This window comes from Stylophora pistillata, chromosome 1 (assembly GCF_964205215.1).
Source record: "Stylophora pistillata chromosome 1, jaStyPist1.2, whole genome shotgun sequence".
NCBI lineage: Eukaryota > Metazoa > Cnidaria > Anthozoa > Scleractinia > Pocilloporidae > Stylophora > Stylophora pistillata.
Genome location: NC_142519.1, coordinates 58738248 through 58764282, shown reverse-complemented (window position 1 = coordinate 58764282; position 26035 = coordinate 58738248). Strand labels below are relative to the sequence as shown.

At 37.2% G+C, this 26035-nt stretch overlaps 2 protein-coding genes across 2 annotated transcripts; both read left to right on the top strand.

The window, feature by feature from the left end:
* The first annotated feature begins 4418 nt into the window (after nt 1-4418).
* Nucleotides 4419-17750, top strand: LOC148743390 (uncharacterized). The gene is made up of 10 exons (XM_088751089.1): nt 4419-4468; nt 7866-7937; nt 8515-8583; nt 9300-9371; nt 9816-9887; nt 10274-10345; nt 11393-11464; nt 12315-12386; nt 13120-15067; nt 17679-17750. The coding sequence occupies exons 1-9, from the start codon at nt 4419-4421 to the stop codon at nt 13193-13195; spliced, it is 627 nt and encodes a 208-aa protein (XP_088607215.1). The 3' UTR covers nt 13196-15067; nt 17679-17750.
* Nucleotides 14753-23802, top strand: LOC148743389 (G protein-coupled receptor GRL101-like). The gene is made up of 14 exons (XM_088751081.1): nt 14753-14802; nt 18202-18273; nt 18722-18793; nt 19364-19435; nt 19582-19653; nt 20298-20369; nt 20986-21057; nt 21217-21288; nt 21411-21482; nt 21778-22738; nt 22988-23069; nt 23239-23286; nt 23405-23464; nt 23779-23802. Exons 1-12 carry the CDS (start codon nt 14753-14755, stop codon nt 23247-23249), a joined length of 1680 nt encoding a protein of 559 aa, XP_088607207.1. The 3' UTR covers nt 23250-23286; nt 23405-23464; nt 23779-23802.
* The last annotated feature ends 2233 nt before the right edge of the window (nt 23803-26035 follow it).

Sequence of the window (26035 nt, the reverse complement as noted above, 5' to 3'; positions counted from 1 at the left end):
ACTGAAACGCTTGTGAGTTAATTAAAGGAAAACCTCAATGTACAAAATAAAACTAGTTAAGATTTTTTGTGGAACAATTTCGGATCTATGCAAACTGAAGATGGAGAAACTAATGTGTTTTTTAGAAAAAAAAAAGGGGAAAATGCAAAAATGTTGCTGTAATAGATGATATACCGTGTGACGTGCTAATTGGATGAATGGGCAAAATGATGCGCAGCAAGAATGTCTCCAATTACTAATCAATTAATAACAGCATAGTGGCACTCTACGACAAAAATAAAAACTTCTTTGCAAGCGATCTGCCACATACCTATCAAAAATTACCAGAAATTGGGTATCTGAAATCAGGTTGGAAACTCGACATAAAGAGACGATGTAACGAAAATTAACTGAGAAAGGCACTGACCTATTATATCTTAACTTTTAATCAGATGGCTACAACAAAACCAAATTGGAAAGCTACCCAAAGACGTGTTCAAAGATTTGACTAATTTGAATGAGCTTTGGGTATATGGTTAATGAAATACTAGGTCTTTATATTGTATTTACTTTTAATCCATTTTGCGCTCCTCCTGACTTGGGAATAGTAACGAAGTGACCATGTCATACTCGTAATCCTGTTACGAGTATGCAGTGAATAACCTGGTCACTGATTGAAACAGACGACCATTTCGAAAGGGCTGTTCCTGGTTTTGAATCCTGCTCTGACCATTACGTGAAGCTGTTTCTCGGTGGTCCTGGGTTCCAGTGCTCGATCCCGTTTTCTGGTCTCAATCAATTGGAATTAATAACATTTTACATTAAATTATTTGCTTCAGGATGCTTGAAAAAGCTCCTGAAAACCAACCGGACAAGTGTAATGTACTTCTAATTTAAAAACCTGATGGTTACATAGCATATAACAAAGTTCTGATTCAAATTTAGCGCTAGAGTTCCTCAACAAGATACAAGTGGACTGTTTTCCCCGTCCTGTTTTCACTTTTTATGCGAAAAACATACCAGGTGACGTTATTTTGTTTCTGAAAGTTCTAATGCAATGATATGTTATACCTTTCAGGGATCTGTCTTATAACAAAGTCGAGTTTCTGCCACAAGAAGTATTTAGCAATCTATCAAGTCTCACAAACCTGTAAGTCACCAAACAAGATGTCTTAGATCTTAGTATACCATTTGTCATCAAAATCTAAAGGAAAGGATTGCTTTGCTGTTAAACACCAATTGCGTTTTTTTTTTTTGCTATACACTTACAAGAATCATTTCAGCGTTCTGCTAACTGTTCTATTATGTTGCTGAGAGTTTTATCTAATTATTATCAGATATGATCAAGAAGGCCCTTTGACTTAGTGGGTGTAGTCAGCCATAAAGAAAGTGAGATGGGTGGGACGGGTCGCAGATAGACGGTATTGGACAGAGGAGAATAACACACCTTAGTTTATTTGAGTATCTTCTTAATTAAATAAATATTCATCTTCTACATCTCGGGGGTCTTCCTTTTGTTAACCCCATTTACTATTGCCTTGATAACTCTAAGCGTTGTTGTTATGAAAGAGGTGGAGAGGTGGAGAGATGCAAAGACATACTATTTACAAGATAAGACAAGAAATAAGTAGAATAACTGTGTGGGAAAAAATGCAAAGCGAAAGGTACGAGCAGGACACTATGTGATGCGCCTGCCCAAGAGACTGAAGTTTTAAAAATTGAAATATACGCATCTAAAGAAACAAAGAAATAGAATTACGGATGGTGATATAGGAAATTCCAGGGGATGAACCACGAACGCACCAAGTCCACAACAAAAATTGATATTAAAAAGGGCTTATACTTGTTTTATAAAATTATTTAAAGAACCCTCAAGCGTTCCCGGCTCAGCTTTAGATGGGCCACGCACTTTAAATCTTATTTTACACCAGTATGACAGTCAAATGCGAACAGGATTTATAAATTTCCATGTATTGATAATAGACCGTTTCAAAACTTGCAGGTGGTTAAAAAGCAACCAGCTGAAGAATTTGTCAGGCGATGTTTTTTCCCAATTAGTCAAGCTGCAGTGGCTGTAAGTAAAATATCGTCTGTACAAATGCTTTATATCAACTTTTGCAACACTTACTCCCAGCACTTCCCCCCTGTTCCCTTTTTTCCTTACCCTAGTGATATTCCTCAGTTTTCGAACCTTATATCCACTAAGATTCGTTTTTGTTTGCCTTTCATTCAAGAAAACAGAGAGTTTTATGGATGTTACAGAAGGCAAATTTTATTTGTTTTGTTTTCCATAACTTTATCTCAGCCACATTTTCTTCAGGCTTAATTTATGGCGAGGAAAACAGGGCTGGGGATGGTGTTTAAACCAACTGTCGTATTTGATTGATGAGTCAAGCTACAGCCGCTCTAATTACAAAACTTCATTTTTGTGACAGCATTGTACAACTCTTAAATATACGCTTGGTGCTTAAGTTATAAAGAACATTGTAAAGAATATTGCTTCTCCACACTCGCCGTCAAGATGTGCTCAAAATCTCATTATTTGCTGAATATGAGCGAATATGTCTTTATGTTAAATGAGTGTCGTCAACCACAAGGCGAGTGACTAGGTTCAGGTTCATTTGTAAAGTAGCATTGTGGAATAATCCTACATCGATCATATCAGAATTATAGCAAAAGCGTCTGTTTCACCTGAACATAATTAGCACGGATAAACTGTCAATTTGACTGAAAGAAATGTTCGCTACAGCAAAACTACACAAGAGTTAACACTTTTAACTGAATTCAGGAAAATATCTTCTCGTAGGAATTTGGGTAAAAACCAGATAAAGGAGCTACCACCTGGAGTATTCAATAACAATTCGGAGTTGGTCGGACTGTAAATAATTGAGATTCATTCCTTTGTTCACATTGTTAAGAGTTTTATCAAAGTATTTACCAGATATCATCAAGAAGGTCCTCAAGCTTAGCGGGTGTAGTCAGCCATAAAGAAAAGTGAAAGGGTCGTAGATGGACAGTAATGGACAGAAGAGAATGACATACTTTAGTTTATTAAAGTATTCTCGCAATGAAATAAATAAATATCTTTTTAGATAAGTCAGGGTCTTCCTTTTGTTGACCCCATTCCCTCTTTCCTTGATAACTTTTCTTTATTTGTATAAGTGTGGCTGGTATGAAAGGTGGGGAGAAGTGAAGACATACCTTTTACAAGATAAGAAGAAATAGGTAGGGTAACAGTGTGGGAGAAGAAATAAAATCAAAGATGGTGACATAGACAGTACCATGAGATGGACCACGAACAAACCAAGTCCACAACAAGAATTGATATAAAAAAGGACTTAATTAATTTATAGAATGATTTAAAGAACCTTCATGCGTTCCCTCAGCTTAAGATGGGCCTCGTACTTCACCTTTTTTTGTACGTCAGTATCTCAATCAAACGCGAACAGGATTAATATATTTCCACGTATTAGTAATACGTAGTTTAAAACTTACAGGTATTTATACGACAACAATATCGAGAACTTGAAAGGCGATATATTTTCCCAATTAGTCAAGCTACAGTGGCTGTAAGTGAAAAGTCGTCTGTACAAGTGATTTATATCAACTTTTGCAACACTTACTCCCAGCACTACCCCCCTCCCTCTTTCACAAGTGATATTCCCCAATCTTGGATCCTTATATCCACTAAGATTAGTCTTCGCTTGAATTTCACTCAAGAAAAGAGAGTGTTTAATGGATGTTACCGAAGGCAGATATAATTTGTTTGTTCGTAAAGTCGAACCAGAAAACACTCAAAAGAAAACATCCCACGCAGCAAATGATTGACGCTGGTAAGTTGGTTTACTTATTTAGAAGAAACCTTACATCCAGAGTAAAATCCTTTTCCGCTTAGTTTCTTAGTTTCTGTAAGTAATAAAAGTTTAAGATTACAAATGTCATGTTTTCATTCTTTTCATTTACTTAAGTCAGCAAAATTTTCCTCAAGCTTCATTCGTGGCAAAGAAAACAGGGTCGAGGATGGTTTTTAAGCTAATTGTGGTATTTGATTTAATTGTCAAGCCACAGCCGCCCTAAGTGCAAAACTTCACTTTCGTGACAACATTTTACAACTCTTCAATATACGCATGGTGCTCTGACAGTGGCATAGTCTTTTTATGATACGTGCTGGAAAAGGATAAAAATAGCTATTGACAAGAGTTAGTTTATATCATCGAGTGCTGTGAGGAGACTCGCAGCAACATTGAGTCAAAAATGAATGTACGTTGAAAAATGACTGTTTGGATGAATCAAACTTGCATTAGTGGCAGTGAAGAACTGAAGAGGGTGACTTCTCCTCTTTAAACAGTGGTTGTATACAATATTTAAAGGGTTACTTTTATTCTGGTTCGTGATCGAGATGTGCTCAAAGTCCCGTTATTTGTTGATTATGAGCGAATATGTCTTCATGTTTAATAACAGTGATCGACGCTGAGGCGAGTAACATAGAGTTAGGTTTGCTTGTAAATTAGCATCTTGGAATGATCATATATCGGTGAGATCAATATTGCTGCAAAAGCGGTTGTTTTACCTGGACATGACACAAATAAACTGTAAATCTGACAGAAAAAAAAGGCTCGCCACAGCGAAAAAACATAAGAGTTAAAACTTTCAACTGAAATCGAGAAAATATCTTCTCGTAGGGAGTTGGGTAAAAACCAGATAAAGGAACTACCACCTGGAGTCTTTAATAGTAACTCCGAGTTGATCAGATTGTAAGTAACTGATACTCATGCTTGTGTTAAGAGTTTAATCTTATTATTTATTAAATATGATCAAGAAGGTCCTGAAGCTTTGTGGGTGTGCTCAGCCATAAAGAAAGTAAAAGGGGTGGGAAGGTTTATAGATGGACACAGTATTGGACAGAAGAGAGTAAAATACCTTCATTAAAGCATCCTCTCAGTTTTAATTAATGATCATATTCTTATACATGTCGGTGGTTCTCGCTTTTTAAATCCCATTCTGTATTCCCTTAATAAATTTTTTACATTTTTACAAGCGTAGCTGGTATGAAAAGGAGAGGTGGAGAGAAGCGAAAAAGAGATTGATAAATGAACACCTACTATTTACAGAATTAGAAGAAATAAGTTTATAAACTAAAGGGAGCGAAACCCTAAAGGAAAAGGCTCGAACGGGACACTAAGACCTACGCGAGGTTTTAAGTTTTAAAAAGTACACCGATGTACAGATATAAAGAGGCTAAGAGATAAAATTAACGATGGTGACATGGACAATCCCATGAGATGGGCTACGAATAAACTAGGTCCACATCAAATACTCACATAAAAAATAATCAAAGGCCCTGTGAGCCAACTCGTGAATTGGATACGCCAATGTAATTTATGTGTCGTCAATGGAAATTAATGTTTGATTTTCATACTAGGGTATGAATCGCTCTAAGAAGTGTTGGTCTGGTGAATGAACGTTTTGAGGAGTCTGATGTGAAATTAAATTAGGCCTCAAAGACAGAAAATATGGTTTGAGTGAGAGTGTATGACAATCACCGTTCCAGATTTTACTGTAAGGTTTTGTGGAGAGACTGTTCAAAAGGGTCGGTAGTTACTTGCGATGTAAGCATAGGGATAAGCATATAAAAGCTCATGCGCTGCATGGGACGCTCGGACATAAGGATAAGCATATATGCACAAGATTATCTAAAGGTTGCGTTCTTTTATACTTATGCTGTCTATACTAGTGAGTCATGCCGTAGATGGCCTTGTCGTACTGCCACAATCATAGTAACTTTCTCTGTTACGAAGGAGTGGTTGGATCAAATCCGCAGCGCGAAAGTAAATTTTTTGTTTTGCTTAACCGCCCGTAAACGCCCGAACCGCGCAATTGGCTCGCGCGAGAACGCTTTCCCCCCTACCTCCCCTACTGAGCAGAATTTTTTTCCTCAAACTTCCTCTATAGCTTGGAGATCAAGAAACGAATCAGAATCCGTCGTTTGCGCATATATTTTGATGGCTTTAGGGGGTACTAGAGGGGCATCATTCTGTGCGTTCATACTAAATGATCAAATTTGAAAATATGGCGTCCGCGCGGTCAACCTTCAAAATTTTTAAAGTCGGATTTTTTTTTCCTTTGCGATCGAGTTAGACCTTGTGGAACTCATAATTTAAAGTAACAATGCTATAGAGTACTCTCCTAGGAAAATAATGGATATCGAGGTCTTAAAGGTGACAGAATAAGCTCTCGAGTCAACGACAGCACGATTCTCTAAAGCGATGCGAATTGTGGACGTAAATTGGAAACCGAACTTTCGGACTTCAAGCAGGGCCTAGCGACAATTTGACGATTCCATGGCCCGGTAAATATTATGTTCGAGTAATAGTGTGTTCAAAAAATATAGTTTAATAGAAGATTTTGAGTTAAATCGTAGTTTTTCAGAATTTTCAACATAGCGCTACGCAATTTTCTGGCTGTGAAGTCAACTATACAACGATCTAAGGATGATGAATTTTACCGCGTGGGCTTTGTACACGTAAGAAATTCGTACGTTTTCCCCTTATAACAGCAAATCAAGAACTGTTTTGAATAAAACTGTCGTTCTGAAATAATTCTTGGTCACTTTGGTCTTGCTTCCCATCGACAGATCCCATTAAACTTGAAATATTTTCACTCACGGACAAATTTGCATATTCCTTTGAAATATGACCCGCGTGTCTATTTCCACACATTCCAAAATATTTAGGGATTTTTATCTTTCATCTTCATTTTTGAGTAGAAACTTAAGGCGCACTTATCGTTGACCTTCCTTTTTTTGTTTTCTTTTTTTCTTTTTCGGACACAATAATCATTTTACTGCCTATATACATTCAAAAATGAAGTATTGACGCCATAAATGAAATATACTCTGCAAGAGATAAAGTGTATTCGGAGATTGGGCAAACTTTAATTCACGGATGAAAAACGTAGAGTTTTAAACTCTTTTAAGATTATCATTGGCTTCTTTTCACCCCACCGCTATTCTTAGCAACAGAGGTCGCCATTTCGTTAGTTTATTACTCGCCAAAGACTCTCAAATGCACTCAAAAGCCTAAAATGGAAAAAAGTTTACTGGAATCGACCAATCGAGCGAGCAAGCGAGCGAGTGCCATTCTTCACATCATATCTACTACTAGCTCTTGCTCATGAGTGCAATTCACGAGTTAAAAAGGACTCAGACTTGTTTTTCAAAAATGATTTAAAAGAACCCTTAAGACATCCCTCTTAAAACGGGCCCCGCAATCCGCATTTCTCTTTACGCCAGTATCTCAGGTAAACGCGAAGAGGATTGAGACATTTCCACGTATCGGAATTAAAAAGATTTTAAAACTTACAGGTGGTTAAACGGCAACAAGATCAAGAATCTGCGAGGCAATTTATTTTCCAAACTATTAAAGCTGCAGTGGCTGTAAGTGAAAGTCGTCCTCTCATATCAAATCAGTGTTGTCAACGCATTTTGTCATCCAATAGTGCATGTTCCATTTCATCGAACGGAGTTTTCAACCCTTAAATACCTGTGTAGCACATAGACCAATAAAGGTCGCGTACAATCAGTGATCATGAACGCGACATAATGGCTAAATCTTACAAAATACGAAAAGTGGTCCAAAGATTGGGTGCCTCAAAAGACTAGCCCCTTATGAAAGTGTTTCATGTTGGAAAATGAAAACAAGGGCCGGTTCAATGCCGAATAAACTACTTTCGAACTCAGTGCTTGTTAGGCCCTAAATTCTGTGCTACAGAGAGCCTATCAGTCCAATGAGATTTTCCAGCCAATTCAAAGTAATTAAACTATAGTAAGTAGGTTTAAATTGACTAAAGTAATTGTGACAATTTTTAACTTTTTTTCTCCTATACAGAAAACTTAACAACAACAACCTAGAAGAGATACAAGAAGGTCTGTTCGATGGTTTACGAGCATTGGCACACCTGTGAGTTAATTAAAGGAAAACCTCAATATAAAAAATGAAAATAGTTCAAATCCTTTGTGGGACAATTCGGATCTAGGCAAACTGAAGATGGAAAAACTGATGTGATATTTTGGAAAAAAAGAAAAGTGGAAAATGCAAAAAATATTGCTGTAAGAGATCCCATACCGTGTGATGTGCTAATTAGATGAACTGGCAAAATAACGCGCAGCAAGAATGTCTCCAATTACTAAACAATTAAGAACAGAAGTGTGGCACTCTACGAAAAAAGAAAACTGCTTTTCAAGCGAGCTACCGCAGACTTATAAATAATGATCAGAAATCAACTTCATTAAAGTGTAGGGCGGTATTGGGTATCTGAAATCGGGGTGGAAAACTCGCCGTAAATAGCCGATGTAACGAAAATTAACAGAGATAGGGAATGACCTATTATATTTTAACTTTTAATCAGATGGCTTCATAAAAACGGTATTGGAACGCTATCCAAAGACGCGTTCAAAGATTTGACTAATTTGGATGAGCTGTGACTATATGGTTAATGAAATACTGTCTCTATATAATATTTACTCTTCATCAATAGTCTGCTCCTCGTGACATGGAAAAAGAAAGGAAGCGACCATGTCCCTTTTAACCTCAGCGCGGCAATCCTGTGAGGAGTATACAGTGAATAACCTAGTCACTGATTGAAACTGGCAGACATTTTGGAAGGAAGCGTGACCCCAAGATAAAAGTGTTAGACTCGAAAGCGCTGGTCCTGGTTTTGAATGCTGCCCTGATCATTACGCGGATCTGGTTTTCGGTAGTCCAGAGTTCCACTGCTCGATCTCGTTTTCCTTTTACTTCAATAAATCGGAATAAATAACATTTTACGTTGAATTATTTGTTTCAGGATGCTTGAAAACTCGTGAAAACCAACTAGATAGGCGTAGTGTACTTTTTCTATATAAAAAAAGTGATAATTTCATTGAATATAACAAAGGTCTTCTCAGTGCAGCGCTAGGGTTTCAAAGAAGAGAGAAGTAAACTTTTTTCCCTGACCTGGTTTTATTTTGTTTCTAAAAGTACTAATGCAATTACATGTTGAACTTTTCAGAGATCTGTCTGTTAACACAATTGAGAATCTACCACAAGAAATCTATAGCAACCCATCACAGCTGTGAAATATTTCTTTGGAAAATTAGAACAAGGGTCGTCTTAATGCCGAATAAAACACTTTGGAACTCAGAAGTTGTTATTCCTAAATTCTAAACTACAGAGAGCCTATCGGTCCAAGGAGTTTTCTCAGCCAGTTCAAATTGATTAAAGCGTAGTAACTAAGTTTGAAAGTAGTTTAAACGACTTTTAAACTCTTTTTCTTCTATACAGACAACTTGGCAACATTAACCTAAAACAGTTGCCAGAGGGTTTGTTCGTTGGTTTAAGGGCACTGAAACGCTTGTGAGTTAATTAAAGGAAAACCTCAATGTACAAAATAAAACTAGTTAAGATTTTTTGTGGAACAATTTCGGATCTATGCAAACTGAAGATGGAGAAACTAATGTGTTTTTTAGAAAAAAAAAGGGAAATGCAAAACTGTTGCTGTTAGAGATGATATACCGTGTGATGTGCTAATTAGATGAATGGGCAAAATGATGCGCAGCAAGAATGTCTCCAATTACTAATCAATTAATAACAGCATAGTGGCACTCTACGACAAAAATAAAAACTTCTTTGCAAGCGATCTGCCACATACCTATCAAAAATTACCAGAAATCAGGTTCAACAAAGTGTTGGGCTGGTTTTGGGTATCTGAAATCAGGTTGGAAACTCGACATAAAGAGACGATGTAACGAAAATTAACTGAGAAAGGCACTGACCTATTATATCTTAACTTTTAATCAGATGGCTACAACAAAACCAAATTGGAAAGCTACCCAAAGACGTGTTCAAATATTTGACTAATTTGAATGAGCTGTGAGTATATGGTTAATGAAATACTAGGTCTTTATATTGTATTTACTTTTAATCCATTTTGCGCTCCTCCTGACATGGGAATAGTGACGAAGTGACCATGTCATACTCGTAATCCTGTTACGAGTATGCAGTGAATAATTAATAACCTGGTCACTGATTGAAACAGACGACCATTTCGAAAGGGCTGTTCCTGGTTTTGAATCCCGCTCTGACCATTAATGCCGAATAAAACACTTTGGAACTCAGAAGTTGTTATTCCTAAATTCTAAACTACAGAGAGCCTATCAGTCCATGGAGTTTTTTCAGCCAGTTCAAAGTGATTAAAGTGTAGTAACTAAGTTTGAAAGTGGTTATAACGACTTTTAAACTCTTTTTCTCCTATACAGACAACTTGGCAACAATAACCTAAAACAGTTGCCAGAGGGTTTGTTCGATGGTTTAAGGACACTGAAACGCTTGTGAGTTAATTAAAGGAAAACCTCAATGTACAAAATAAAAATAGTTGAGATTTTTTGTGGAACAATTTCGGATCTATGCAAACTGAAGATGGAGAAACTAATGTGTTTTTTAGAAAAAAAAAAAAGGGAAAAATGCAAAAATGTTGCTGTAATAGATGATATACCGTGTGACGTGCTAATTGGATGAATGGGCAAAATGATGCGCAGCAAGAATGTCTCCAATTACTAATCAATTAATAACAGCATAGTGGCACTCTACGACAAAAATAAAAACTTCTTTGCAAGCGATCTGCCACATACCTATCAAAAATTACCAGAAATTGGGTATCTGAAATCAGGTTGGAAACTCGACATAAAGAGACGATGTAACGAAAATTAACTGAGAAAGGCACTGACCTATTATATCTTAACTTTTAATCAGATGGCTACAACAAAACCAAATTGGAAAGCTACCCAAAGACGTGTTCAAAGATTTGACTAATTTGAATGAGCTTTGGGTATATGGTTAATGAAATAATAGGTCTTTATATTGTATTTACTTTTAATCCATTTTGCGCTCCTCCTGACTTGGGAATAGTAACGAAGTGACCATGTCATACTCGTAATCCTGTTACGAGTATGCAGTGAATAACCTGGTCACTGATTGAAACAGACGACCATTTCAAAAGGGCTGTTCCTGGTTTTGAATCCCGCTGTGACCATTACGTGAAGCTGTTTCTCGGTGGTCCTGGGTTCCAGTGCTCGATCCCGTTTTCTGGTCTCAATCAATTGGAATTAATAACATTTTACATTAAATTATTTGCTTCAGGATGCTTGAAAAAGCTCCTGAAAACCAACCGGACAAGTGTAATGTACTTCTAATTTAAAAACCTGATGGTTACATAGCATATAACAAAGTTCTGATTCAAATTTAGCGCTAGAGTTCCTCAACAAGATACAAGTGGACTGTTTTCCCCGTCCTGTTTTCACTTTTTATGCGAAAAACATACCAGGTGACGTTATTTTGTTTCTGAAAGTTCTAATGCAATGATATGTTATACCTTTCAGGGATCTGTCTTATAACAAAGTCGAGTTTCTGCCACAAGAAGTATTTAGCAATCTATCAAGTCTCACAAACCTGTAAGTCACCAAACAAGATGTCTTAGATCTTAGTATACCATTTGTCATCAAAATCTAAAGGAAAGGATTGCTTTGCTGTTAAACACCAATTGCGTTTTTTTTTTGCTATACACTTACAAGAATCATTTCAGCGTTCTGCTAACTGTTCTATTATGTTGCTGAGAGTTTTATCTAATTATTATCAGATATGATCAAGAAGGCCCTTTGACTTAGTGGGTGTAGTCAGCCATAAAGAAAGTGAGATGGGTGGGACGGGTCGCAGATAGACGGTATTGGACAGAGGAGAATAACACACCTTAGTTTATTTGAGTATCTTCTTAATTAAATAAATATTCATCTTCTACATCTCGGGGGTCTTCCTTTTGTTAACCCCATTTACTATTGCCTTGATAACTCTAAGCGTTGTTGTTATGAAAGAGGTGGAGAGGTGGAGAGATGCAAAGACATACTATTTACAAGATAAGACAAGAAATAAGTAGAATAACTGTGTGGGAAAAAATGCAAAGCGAAAGGTACGAGCAGGACACTATGTGATGCGCCTGCCCAAGAGACTGAAGTTTTAAAAATTGAAATATACGCATCTAAAGAAACAAAGAAACAGAATTACGGATGGTGATATAGGAAATTCCAGGGGATGAACCACGAACGCACCAAGTCCACAACAAAAATTGATATTAAAAAGGGCTTATACTTGTTTTATAAAATTATTTAAAGAACCCTCAAGCGTTCCCGGCTCAGCTTTAGATGGGCCACGCACTTTAAATCTTATTTTACACCAGTATGACAGTCAAATGCGAACAGGATTTATAAATTTCCATGTATTGATAATAGACCGTTTCAAAACTTGCAGGTGGTTAAAAAGCAACCAGCTGAAGAATTTGTCAGGCGATGTTTTTTCCCAATTAGTCAAGCTGCAGTGGCTGTAAGTAAAATATCGTCTGTACAAATGCTTTATATCAACTTTTGCAACACTTACTCCCAGCACTTCCCCCCTGTTCCCTTTTTTCCTTACCCTAGTGATATTCCTCAGTTTTCGAACCTTATATCCACTAAGATTCGTTTCTGTTTGCCTTTCATTCAAGAAAACAGAGAGTTTTATGGATGTTACAGAAGGCAAATTTTATTTGTTTTGTTTTCCATAACTTTATCTCAGCCACATTTTCTTCAGGCTTAATTTATGGCGAGGAAAACAGGGCTGGGGATGGTGTTTAAACCAACTGTCGTATTTGATTGATGAGTCAAGCTACAGCCGCTCTAATTACAAAACTTCATTTTCGTGACAGCATTGTACAACTCTTAAATATACGCTTGGTGCTTAAGTTATAAAGAACATTGTAAAGAATATTGCTTCTCCACACTCGCCGTCAAGATGTGCTCAAAATCTCATTATTTGCTGAATATGAGCGAATATGTCTTTATGTTAAATGAGTGTCGTCAACCACAAGGCGAGTGACATAGGGTCAGGTTCATTTGTAAAGTAGCATTGTGGAATAATCCTACATCGATCATATCAGAATTATAGCAAAAGCGTCTGTTTCACCTGAACATAATTAGCACGGATAAACTGTCAATTTGACTGAAAGAAATGTTCGCTACAGCAAAACTACACAAGAGTTAACACTTTTAACTGAATTCAGGAAAATATCTTCTCGTAGGAATTTGGGTATAAACCAGATAAAGGAGCTACCACCTGGAGTATTCAATAACAACTCGGAGTTGGTCGGACTGTAAATAATTGAGATTCATTCCTTTGTTGACATTGCCAAGAGTTCTATCAAAGTATTTACTAGATATCATCAAGAAGGTCCTCAAGCTTAGCGGGTGTAGTCAGCCATAAAGAAAAGTGAAAGGGTCGTAGATGGACAGTAATGGACAGAAGAGAATGATATACTTTAGTTTATTAAAGTATTCTCGCAATGAAATAAATAAATATCTTTTTAGATAAGTCAGGGTCTTCCTTTTGTTGACCCCATTCCCTCTTTCCTTGATAACTTTTCTTTATTTGTATAAGTGTGGCTGGTATGAAAGGTGGGGAGAAGCGAAGACATACCTTTTACAAGATAAGAAGAAATAGGTAGGGTAACAGTGTGGGAGAAGAAATAAAATCAAAGATGGTGACATAGACAGTACCATGAGATGGACCACGAACAAACCAAGTCCACAACAAGAATTGATATAAAAAAGGACTTAATTAATTTATAGAATGATTTAAAGAACCTTCATGCGTTCCCTCAGCTTAAGATGGGCCTCGTACTTCACCTTTTTTTGTACGTCAGTATCTCAATCAAACGCGAACAGGATTAATATATTTCCACGTATTAGTAATACGTAGTTTAAAACTTACAGGTATTTATACGACAACAATATCGAGAACTTGAAAGGCGATATATTTTCCCAATTAGTCAAGCTACGGTGGCTCTAAGTGAAAAGTCGTCTGTACAAGTGATTTATATCAACTTTTGCAACACTTACTCCCAGCACTACCCCCCTCCCTCTTTCACAAGTGATATTCCCCAATCTTGGATCCTTATATCCACTAAGATTAGTCTTCGCTTGAATTTCACTCAAGAAAAGAGAGTGTTTAATGGATGTTACCGAAGGCAGATATAATTTGTTTGTTCGTAAAGTCGAACCAGAAAACACTCAAAAGAAAACATCCCACGCAGCAAATGATTGACACTGGTAAGTTGGTTTACTTATTTAGAAGAAACCTTACATCCAGAGTAAAATCCTTTTCCGCTTAGTTTCTTAGTTTTTGTAAGTAATAAAAGTTTAAGATTACAAATGTCATGTTTTCATTCTTTTCATTTACTTAAGTCAGCAAAATTTTCCTCAAGCTTCATTCATGGCAAAGAAAACAGGGTCGAGGATGGTTTTTAAGCTAATTGTGGTATTTGATTTAATTGTCAAGCCACAGCCGCCCTAAGTGCAAAACTTCACTTTCGTGACAACATTTTACAACTCTTCAATATACGCATGGTGCTCTGACAGTGGCATAGTCTTTTTATGATACGTGCTGGAAAAGGATAAAAATAGCTATTGACAAGAGTTAGTTTATATCATCGTGTGCTGTGAGGAGACTCGCAGCAACATTGAGTCAAAAATGAATGTACGTTGAAAAATGACTGTTTGGATGAATCAAACTTGCATTAGTGGCAGTGAAGAACTGAAGAGGGTGACTTCTCCTCTTTAAACAGTGGTTGTATACAATATTTAAAGGGTTACTTTTATCCTGGTTCGTGATCGAGATGTGCTCAACGTCCCGTTATTTGTTGATTATGAGCGAATATGTCTTCATGTTTAATAACAGTGATCGACGCTGAGGCGAGTAACATAGAGTTAGGTTTGCTTGTAAATTAGCATCTTGGAATGATCATATATCGGTGAGATCAATATTGCTGCAAAAGCGGTTGTTTTACCTGGACATGACACAAATAAACTGTAAATCTGACAGAAAAAAAAGGCTCGCCACAGCGAAAAAACATAACAGTTAAAACTTTCAACTGAAATCGAGAAAATATCTTCTCGTAGGGAGTTGGGTAACAACCAGATAAAGGAACTACCACCTGGAGTCTTTAATAGTAACTCCGAGTTGATCAGATTGTAAGTAACTGATACTCATGCTTGTGTTAAGAGTTTAATCTTATTATTTATTAAATATGATCAAGAAGGTCCTGAAGCTTTGTGGGTGTGCTCAGCCATAAAGAAAGTAAAAGGGGTGGGAAGGTTTATAGATGGACACAGTATTGGACAGAAGAGAGTAACATACCTTCACTAAAGCATCCTCTCAGTTTTAATTAATGATCATATTCTTATACATGTCGGTGGTTCTCGCTTTTTAAATCCCATTCTGTATTCCCTTAATAAATTTTTTACATTTTTACAAGCATAGCTGGTATGAAAAGGAGAGGTGGAGAGAAGCGAAAAAGAGATTGATAAATGAACACCTACTATTTACAGAATTAGAACAAATAAGTTTATAAACTAAAGGGAACGAAACCCTAAAGGAAAAGGCGCGAACGGGACACTAAGACCTACGCGAGGTTTTAAGTTTTAAAAAGTACACCGATGTACAGATATAAAGAGGCTAAGAGATAAAATTAACGATGGTGACATGGACAATCCCATGAGATGGGCTACGAATAAACTAGGTCCACATCAAATACTCACATAAAAAATAATCAAAGGCCCTGTGAGCCAACTCGTGAATTGGATACGCCAATGTAATTTATGTGTCGTCAATGGAAATTAATGTTTGATTTTCATACTAGGGTATGAATCGCTCTAAGAAGTGTTGGTCTGGTGAATGAACGTTTTGAGGAGTCTGATGTGAAATTAAATTAGGCCTCAAAGACAGAAAATATGGTTTGAGTGAGAGTGTATGACAATCACCGTTCCAGATTTTACTGTAAGGTTTTGTGGAGAGACTGTTCAAAAGGGTCGGTAGTTACTTGCGATGTAAGCATAGGGATAAGCATATAAAAGCTCATGCGCTGCATGGGACGCTCGGACATAAGGATAAGCATATATGCACAAGATTATCTAAAGGTTGCGTTCTTTTATATTTATGCTGTCTATACTAGTGAGTCATGCCGTAGATGGCCTTGTCGTATTGCCACAATCATAGTAACTTTCTCTGTTACGAAGGAGTGGTTGGATCAAATCCGCAGCGCGAAAGTAAATTTTTTGTTTTGCTTAACCGCCCGTAAACGCCCGAACCGCGCAATTGGCTCGCGCGAGAACGCTTTCCCCCCTACCTCCCCTACTGAGCAGAATTTTTTTCCTCAAACTTCCTCTATAGTTTGGAGATCAAGAAACGAATCAGAATCCGTCGTTTGCGCATATATTTTGATGGCTTTAGGGGGTACTAGAGGGGCATCATTCTGTGCGTTCATACTAAATGATCAAATTTGAAAATATGGCGTCCGCGCGGTCAACCTTCAAAATTTTTAAAGTCGGATTTTTTTTTCCTTTGCGATCGAGTTAGACCTTGTGGAACTCATAATTTAAAGTAACAATGCTATAGAGTACTCTCCTAGGAAAATAATGGATATCGAGGTCTTAAAGGTGACAGAATAAGCTCTCGAGTCAACGACAGCACGATTCTCTAAAGCGATGCGAATTGTGGACGTAAATTGGAAACCGAACTTTCGGACTTCAAGCAGGGCCTAGCGACAATTTGACGATTCCATGGCCCGGTAAATATTATGTTCGAGTAATAGTGTGTTCAAAAAATATAGTTTAATAGAAGATTTTGAGTTAAATCGTAGTTTTTCAGAATTTTCAACATAGCGCTACGCAATTTTCTGGCTGTGAAGTCAACTATACAACGATCTAAGGATGATGAATTTTACCGCGTGGGCTTTGTACACGTAAGAAATTCGTACGTTTTCCCCTTATAACAGCAAATCAAGAACTGTTTTGAATAAAACTGTCGTTCTGAAATAATTCTTGGTCACTTTGGTCTTGCTTCCCATCGACAGATCCCATTAAACTTGAAATATTTTCACTCACGGACAAATTTGCATATTCCTTTGAAATATGACCCGCGTGTCTATTTCCACACATTCCAAAATATTTAGGGATTTTTATCTTTCATCTTCATTTTTGAGTAGAAACTTAAGGCGCACTTATCGTTGACCTTCCTTTTTTTGTTTTACTTTTTTTCTTTTTCGGACACAATAATCATTTTACTGCCTATATACATTCAAAAATAGAAGTATTGACGCCATAAATGAAATATACTCTGCAAGAGATAAAGTGTATTCGGAGATTGAGCAAACTTTAATTCACGGATGAAAAACGTAGCGTTTTAAACTCTTTTAAGATTATCATTCGCTTCTTTTCACCCCACCGCTATTCTTAGCAACAGAGGTCGCCATTTCGTTAGTTTATTACTCGCCAAAAACTCTCAAATGCACTCAAAAGCCTAAAATGGAAAAAAGTTTACTGGAATCGACCAATCGAGCGAGCAAGCGAGCGAGCGCCATTCTTCACATCATATCTACTACTAGCTCTTGCTCATGAGTGCAATTCACGAGTTAAAAAGGACTCAGACTTGTTTTTCAAAAATGATTTAAAAGAACCCTTAAGACATCCCTCTTAAAACGAGCCCCGCAATCCGCATTTCTCTTTACGCCAGTATCTCAGGTAAACGCGAAGAGGATTTAGACATTTCCACGTATCGGAATTAAAAAGATTTTAAAACTTACAGGTGGTTAAACGGCAACAAGATCAAGAATCTGCGAGGCAATTTATTTTCCAAACTATTAAAGCTGCATTGGCTGTAAGTGAAAGTCGTCCTCTCATATCAAATCAGTGTTGTCAACGCATTTTGTCATCCAATAGTGCATGTTCCATTTCATCGAACGGAGTTTTCAACCCTTAAATACCTGTGTAGCACATAGACCAATAAAGGTCGCGTACAATCAATGATCATGAACGCGACATAATGGCTAAATCTTACAAAATACGAAAAGTGGTCCAAAGATTGGGTGCCTCAAAAGACTAGCCCCTTATGAAAGTGTTTCATGTTGGAAAATGAAAACAAGGGCCGGTTCAATGCCGAATAAACTACTTTCGAACTCAGTGCTTGTTAGGCCCTAAATTCTGTGCTACAGAGAGCCTATCAGTCCAATGAGATTTTCCAGCCAATTCAAAGTAATTAAACTATAGTAAGTAGGTTTAAATTGACTAAAGTAATTGTGACAATTTTTAACTTTTTGTCTCCTATACAGAAAACTTAACAACAACAACCTAGAAGAGATACAAGAAGGTCTGTTCGATGGTTTACGAGCATTGGCACACCTGTGAGTTAATTAAAGGAAAACCTCAATATAAAAAATGAAAATAGTTCAAATCCTTTGTGGGACAATTCGGATCTAGGCAAACTGAAGATGGAAAAACTGATGTGATATTTTGGAAAAAAAGAAAAGTGGAAAATGCAAAAAATATTGCTGTAAGAGATCCCATACCGTGTGATGTGCTAATTAGATGAACTGGCAAAATAACGCGCAGCAAGAATGTCTCCAATTACTAAACAATTAAGAACAGAAGTGTGGCACTCTACGAAAAAAGAAAACTGCTTTTCAAGCGAGCTACCGCAGACTTATAAATAATGATCAGAAATCAACTTCATTAAAGTGTAGGGCGGTATTGGGTATCTGAAATCGGGGTGGAAAACTCGCCGTAAATAGCCGATGTAACGAAAATTAACAGAGACAGGGAATGACCTATTATATTTTAACTTTTAATCAGATGGCTTCATAAAAACGGTATTGGAACGCTATCCAAAGACGCGTTCAAAGATTTGACTAATTTGGATGAGCTGTGAGTATATGGTTAATGAAATACTGTCTCTATATAATATTTACTCTTCATCAATAGTCTGCTCCTCGTGACATGGAAAAAGAAACGAAGCGACCATGTCCCTTTTAACCTCAGCGCGGTAATCCTGTGAGGAGTATACAGTGAATAACCTAGTCACTGATTGAAACTGGCAGACATTTTGGAAGGAAGCGTGACCCCAAGATAAAAGTGTTAGACTCGAAAGCGCTGGTCCTGGTTTTGAATGCTGCCCTGACCATTACGCGGATCTGGTTTTCGGTAGTCCAGAGTTCCACTGCTCGATCTCGTTTTCCTTTTACTTCAATAAATCGGAATAAATAACATTTTACGTTGAATTATTTGTTTCAGGATGCTTGAAAACTCGTGAAAACCAACTAGATAGGCGTAGTGTACTTTTTCTATATAAAAAAGTGATAATTTCATTGAATATAACAAAGGTCTAACTCAGTGCAGCGCTAGGGTTTCAAAGAAGAGAGAAGTAAACTTTTTTCCCTGACCTGGTTTTATTTTGTTTCTAAAAGTACTAATGCAATTACATGTTGAACTTTTCAGAGATCTGTCTGATAACACAATTGAGAATCTACCACAAGAAATCTATAGCAACCTATCACAGCTCACAAAACTGTAAGTCGCCACACAAGATCTTTTTGATCTTACCATTCGTTATCGCAATCTACCTTTTTTTCGCTGTGAAACGCAATTTTCGGGTTTTTCCTATACACTGACAAGTATCACTCGTTAGTGTATTGCGAACTGTTCTATTCTTGCAGGATTTTATCGAACAACCAAATCGAAGAATTACCCCCATCGATATTTGCTAACCTGACCCAGCTCAGGACATTGTGAGTAGTAACGAATAGTTTGAATTGTTGATTGATTGTTAAAATTTTTTATAGTCGATTGATCGATTGATTGATTTATGAATTTGAAAAATTAAACACTTAAAGCAAATTTGATAAAAAAGAGATACTGCATGTAAATAACGGAAACAGAAATTTCTTAGTTAGACTTTCCTAGAATTGCTTTCGAGTTCGACAATTTTAGAACTATGCGAGGTCAATTTGATCATCAAGGATTGCTCTCGTTCTGCTTTCATTCAAGATAGCTTCAACGGAGACTGCCAAGTGCAATAACATGATTGACTGCACTGTGTTTGTATCCTTGAAGATTGAACGCCAAGTCAGTTCAAGATGAATCTTGAACTGACTTGTGCCATTCTCTCAAGCGGTCAAATACCATGAATCAACTGCGTCTTGGTCTGTAGCTTTTTCCCGCGCTTGGTCATGAAGTCGTTTGCTTGTCACTGTATTTACATTTAGTGTACAATGGATTCGTTGCGATTACTTTGGCTTTGGTTTTCTGGCACTTTCTGGAAAGGCACTCTAGATATATATACTTACCACTCACATAACCTTCAACTTTTGAATTAAAAATAATAAGAAGAAAAGACCTGTAATGAACAGGTATATGATTGGCAATTTAACAGGAAAATGGAGAAGAACAAGTTAAAGAAGCTCCATCCTAAACAATTTTGGGGACTGACAAAGCTGCATGACCTGTAAGTATTTCTTGTATAGTTTTGGTATCTAGTTTCTAGGTTTTGAATATGTTATTACGCTGATTTTTGTGACCCAGCCTGACTGAAGGATTTTTTCCTTATCGCAATTGCCTGCAACATACGCTGGGATCGATCACATTTTCCAATTATGGAAATTTAACGCCCTTTGTTATAACTTCTCTGTTTCCGAAATTTCGGAAATATATGCTTGTGGAGAGTCTGTGGAGATAACTAGAGAACCTGGAAGGGAATTGGCCGGGTTAGAAATAATAAGCGGGATTTTTTGATTACCCTGGAAATTAGTTGTAAAGTTGATGCAATGATGATGCTTCACTAGAAATGACCAAAAACTTAAAAAACCAAATGAGAAGGTGTAGTCTGATCAAGTGACTCTGATGATGACTTCCGCACAGGTTGTCGAAACGTCAGTCACTACCACCGACAACAGTCCTTCTAAGGACTACACTCACCCGGACGATCAGACTACACCTTCACATGTTACCCCCGGGTTCAAACCATTTACTGCAAAACCAAATGATGTGATTACATTGGAAATTGCTGTAAATTACTTTCCCTGTTATGAATTTAGTGAAAAACTTTTTCCTTTTTTCATCAGCTATTTTTCAGGAAACAAACTCGGATATTTGCCAACAGGAATTTTCAAAGATCTGAAAAAGCTTTCGATATTGTAAGTAGGCAATGAATTATATGGCGATTAATTTCATCGAAGTGGTATCGTGGCATCTTCTAACAATCGCACTTTTTGGTTTTAAATCCATACATCAATGCTGAAAAATGGTATCATTGCTGTTGTGCTGATTGATTTTTTTGTCTTTACTTCTGTCAGAGAAATCTTTGATAATAAATTGACGAAAGTTTGCATCGACAGTTTCGAAGAAATTAAGCAGTTGAAAATTCTGTGAGTTTTAACTTATTAAAATGACAATCAAGATATAAAAGGCGCTTCAAGAATGTAGACAACCACTTCAAGAATGTAGACAACCATCCTATTTATTGAATTGATTCAAATCTAATTTTCAGATATATGCATTACAATCAGATGAGGGAGATTCCTTATGGATTTTTTAAAGTATTGAAGGATATACTGCGAGTGTAAGGTTTTGATTTTTTTTTAAAAAAATAATTAATTTGTAGTGTGTGGGCAAAGCTAAATATTTTGGGTAGGCAGCTTCAATTTAAATGATTGTAAACAGAGCGCTCCGAACAAATAGCTTGTCGTTTTTTTCCTCAGTCTAATATAACTTTTGTCTCTTGACTGTGTATTTCAGGAATTAAATTTTGATTGGCCCGTCTCGCACTCTAACGATACCCAGCTTAGCGATATACCTTGTTTCTTTCAGGCTATAAGATTTTAATTATTACAATGGCATGAGTTTTACGTTTGCAGGAGTTTCGACACAAATTTGATGTGTTGTCATATGCACAAAGAAGACGCTGACTGCACTTTCATTGTGAACGACGACTTCGCCAACTGTGAGAGCATGTTTAAGAGCCCAACCCCGAGGAAGAGCATCTGGGCTATCGGCTTCCTCTCCCTGGCTGGGTTTGTGTCTGTCATTACATGGCGTTCAATCTTTAGGGATACAAACACAGTGCAGTCAATCATGTTATTGCACTTGGCAGTCTCCGATGGCATGATGGGAGCATACTTAATCGCACTTGGTGTCAAAGATCTGTTGTGGAGAGGAGAGTATTACTTACACGACTTTCAGTGGCGGTCTGGCCTGGCTTGCCAGATAACTGGCGCTACCTCTTTGCTATCCAGTGAGGTCTCTCTGATGCTGATGGCCTTGATATCTGCAGACCGACTCAAGAACATTGTGTTCCCGTTCAGAGGTGGAGCACTTTCTCTTAAGATGACTCACATCCTTTGCGCAATCATATGGCTCGTCGGCCTCTTCCTGGCATTCTTTCCAATGTTTGGCCTGAGATACTTCGAAAATTCAGAAACATATCACAACTACTACGGGAAAAGCGTCGTCTGCCTTCCCTTGCAGCTCTCTCCTGACAAAGCGGAAGGCTGGGAGTACTCTGTTATTGTGTTTGTTGGCCTCAATTTCTTCCTCTTCTTATTCATTACAGCTGCATACCTCGCCATATTCATAAGCAGAGTGCGGGTCAAAAACCAATCAGCCAACACAAGGAGGGAGACAGGTCTTGCCAAAAGATTGTTCTTCATCATCTTCACTGATTGTCTCTGCTGGATGCCAATCATCGTGTTTGGTCTGAGGTCGGTTTTGGAAAAGATGTACAAAACCCCGGGAGATCTGGCCGTGTGGATTGCTGTGTTTGCTTTGCCCATCAATTCAGCAATAAACCCGATTCTGTACACGTTAGCAACACCGAAGGTATAGAGTAACTTTTCCTTTTCATGTTTAAACTCTAAGACAGTGGTAGTTGATACTTCATGCAAGGATCGTAGCCTTCATATTTCTGGCTACTTTACACTACTAAGAGTGAATTAAATACAAAGACGTCAAGCACTCCGATCCATTGAGATCGATGCATGTTTTGGCACTTTTCACTATCTAAGAATTGTTACGGGAAAATTGTTAGTTGATTAATGTCGTTAATGGCTAATTTCCTCTTCCCTCAAGGCGCAAGAGTATCTGGGAGGCAAAATAGCAAAATTAAGAAACTTCTTACTCAGAATTTTTCACTGCAGTGGCGATCAAGAGGGTAACTATAACCATTTTTTCATTCTCTCTATTTCATAAGATTATAGAATAGAATCGGAAACGTTGTTCTTATTAGTGAATCTTTCTTTCTGTGAGTAAAGCCACTTTTGATATGGATATCATATTGCAATAGTACTAATCCATTAATTTACTCATGCTTGTTTCATAAGAGCAACAATAAGTTCGACATGAGATTGAGGGCAACGGGCAACAAGAAGGTAACAGTATTTTACTGAGTTCTTTGTCCCACGGCATTTCCCTCAGGAAACATTTCCATGTACATTTTCATTTACATGATGTTGTCCTCCAATTCGCTTTTTATCTTTGTTTCCTCAGATGACCAACAAGGAGAGGCCATGGAAATGCAGGTTATTGGATTTCCACAACCACAACAAGGTTTTTAACCTTGAAATTGTTCAATTAGTGTACCAAAAAAATTCGATATCAACTGAAGGTCTCTTGGCTTAAAAAACCTTGGTCTTTCTTGCAAAATAAAAAAAAAAAAAGCAGCGCAAAGATCTTTAGCGGTGAAATGCACCAAGACTCACCAGGAGAGAACTTCAGCAGCATTTTGACATATTTTTGAAGATTTTCGTTTGCTGCAATTACTTTTTGCTTGTATTTAATATCGCGTCCTTTAATGGTCTCGAAATTGCCTTCTCAGTACATGATTATGCTCTGTCGCTCTTGTTTTTTATCCATTGATCAAGACAATCAAGACAAACAAGAGCAGCATGGTGAAGATCAAACTAGAATTGAAGAACAATTTCACCAGGAAAGTATGTAATGATCTCACTATTATTCTTAAAATTGTTACTAAAAAACATTATTGCTATTTACAATGTCTATATCAAGATCATTGAGTCCATTCAAAAACTTGCCTTACGATTGAGAAAATTGTCTTTGTTTTGCTTTTGTTGTTACATCAAGAGGCTTATTCACTCATTATTTTTTCTGTGTACGTAGATCAGCAAGGAGCTGAATTGATGGAAATTCAGGCTTTGGGATTGCCACCTCAGGACCAAGGTTCTTCATAACTTCTCTAGTTCTGTTCGTTGAGCAATAACATAAATATGAGCGATTCATTCTGTAATGGCTTTGCCACCATATCCTTTGAGCGCTATTGTGGTTTCTTTTAATTTGTCTCTTTCAACATTTTTTTAGAAGAAGATCACAAAGGAGAAGAAGATGATATTGAAGAAGATGATCTGGAATATGATACTAGATTGTAATCATTGGTCGATGAAAGGATATGAAGTTGACATCAGCTAAACCTTAAACTTTTTAGATCTACCCAGTAATCATCCTTACTTATATCTCATTGTGATTATATTAGTCACGAAACTTTGATATCACCAGGATAATACGTCTAGCTTATAGAACTGTTAATTCTATTAACCTGCTCGCTGTATGACACACTGTAATGTGATCTTGTTTGATACCACTGCTCTACTGATTCAATCGGTTGTTCTCCCATGATGTTTTAAACCGAGAAACATATCCTTTCTTGCCAGAGAAGTATAATAGAGGATAGAAATATTAACTAGAAAGAACAGTCGAAATTGTGTTTACATTTGCTGATAAATCTTAGCAAACCTATCAATACTTTATCACCTTACGTATGATGCACGATCCTTCGCAGTAGATAGCGCTATTTACGCAATAGCGAAAATCAGACCTGAAAAAAATCAGGCCTGTACGGGATTCGAACCACTGACCTCTGCGATACTAGTGCAGCTCTCTACCAATTGAGCTAACAAGCCAACTGGGAGCAGGCTGTTAAGTTGATTTTTTTTTTCAGGTCTGATTTTCGCCATTGCATAAATAGCGCGCTCTACTGCGAGGATCGTGCATCATACGTATCTATAACCGCAGTTCAAAATATATGAAGTTCATATATTCATCGTATCTGATTTATCATCACGGGTTTATTACGAATCAACTTAACGGCCTGCTCCTAGTTGGCTTGTTAGCTCAATTGGTAGAGCGCTGCACTAGTATCGCAGAGGTCAGTGGTTCGAATCCCGTACAGGCCTGAGTTTTTTCAGGTCTGACTTTCGCTATTGCATAAATAGCGCTCTCTACTGCGAGGATCGTGCATCATACGTATCTATAACCGCAGTTTAAAATATATGAACTTCATATATTCATCGTATCTGATTTTATAATCTTGTCGGGTAATTATGATGATCTTGTTTAGACCCGGAGCTACCCTAGAGAATCCTTATTCAAGCCCTGTATATGGGGGCAGACCGCAGCATTACTGGAGAGAATATACACCATCCACTTGGTGTATCTTCAACATGTTTAAAAATGCTGACAACTGCTTATAAATAACATCTATAGGCTCCATTCATTTGTTACAAATATCGTTATTCATCTTATGACTTACTTATTACTGATATTAGTTACTGATAATAATGCAGCCAATAGTTTCTAATAGAATATTTCAGTCGGCAAGGATGAAAAAGTAGAGAGAAAGTAGTAGTGCAGCTGATACAGCGAAGTAACCAGTAACATAACTGCTTTGCAATGGGATTGTTCACAGTACCCATTATCTTTATGTCTAGATAACTTTTCTGTCTCATTTATGAGTTAAGATTAACATGCCAATTCAAGTTACTTTGCATTCAAGTGCAGGTCGTAATTGGTAGTAGTAAATGAAGAGTGGCAAAAAACGAAATTCAGGAGGCGCTATTAAAAATCAATATCAATTGTACATGGAGTTTTTTTGTGTGCTTTGTTGAACGAAGATGAAAAGAGGAAAGGGAGAAAAATATCATTTATGATGTAGGAAAATGTTGAGGGTAAATCAAAAACTCTTTTCTTATCGATCGAGATTTTTCACTGTAATTGCTCCAACAATGGCTAAAGGAGAAGAACAAATAAGCTTGGAAGAAACGATTTTCAAAAGTATTGAAGCACGATCCTCAAAACTGGTGAGAAGTCTACTGAAGCTGCCAACTT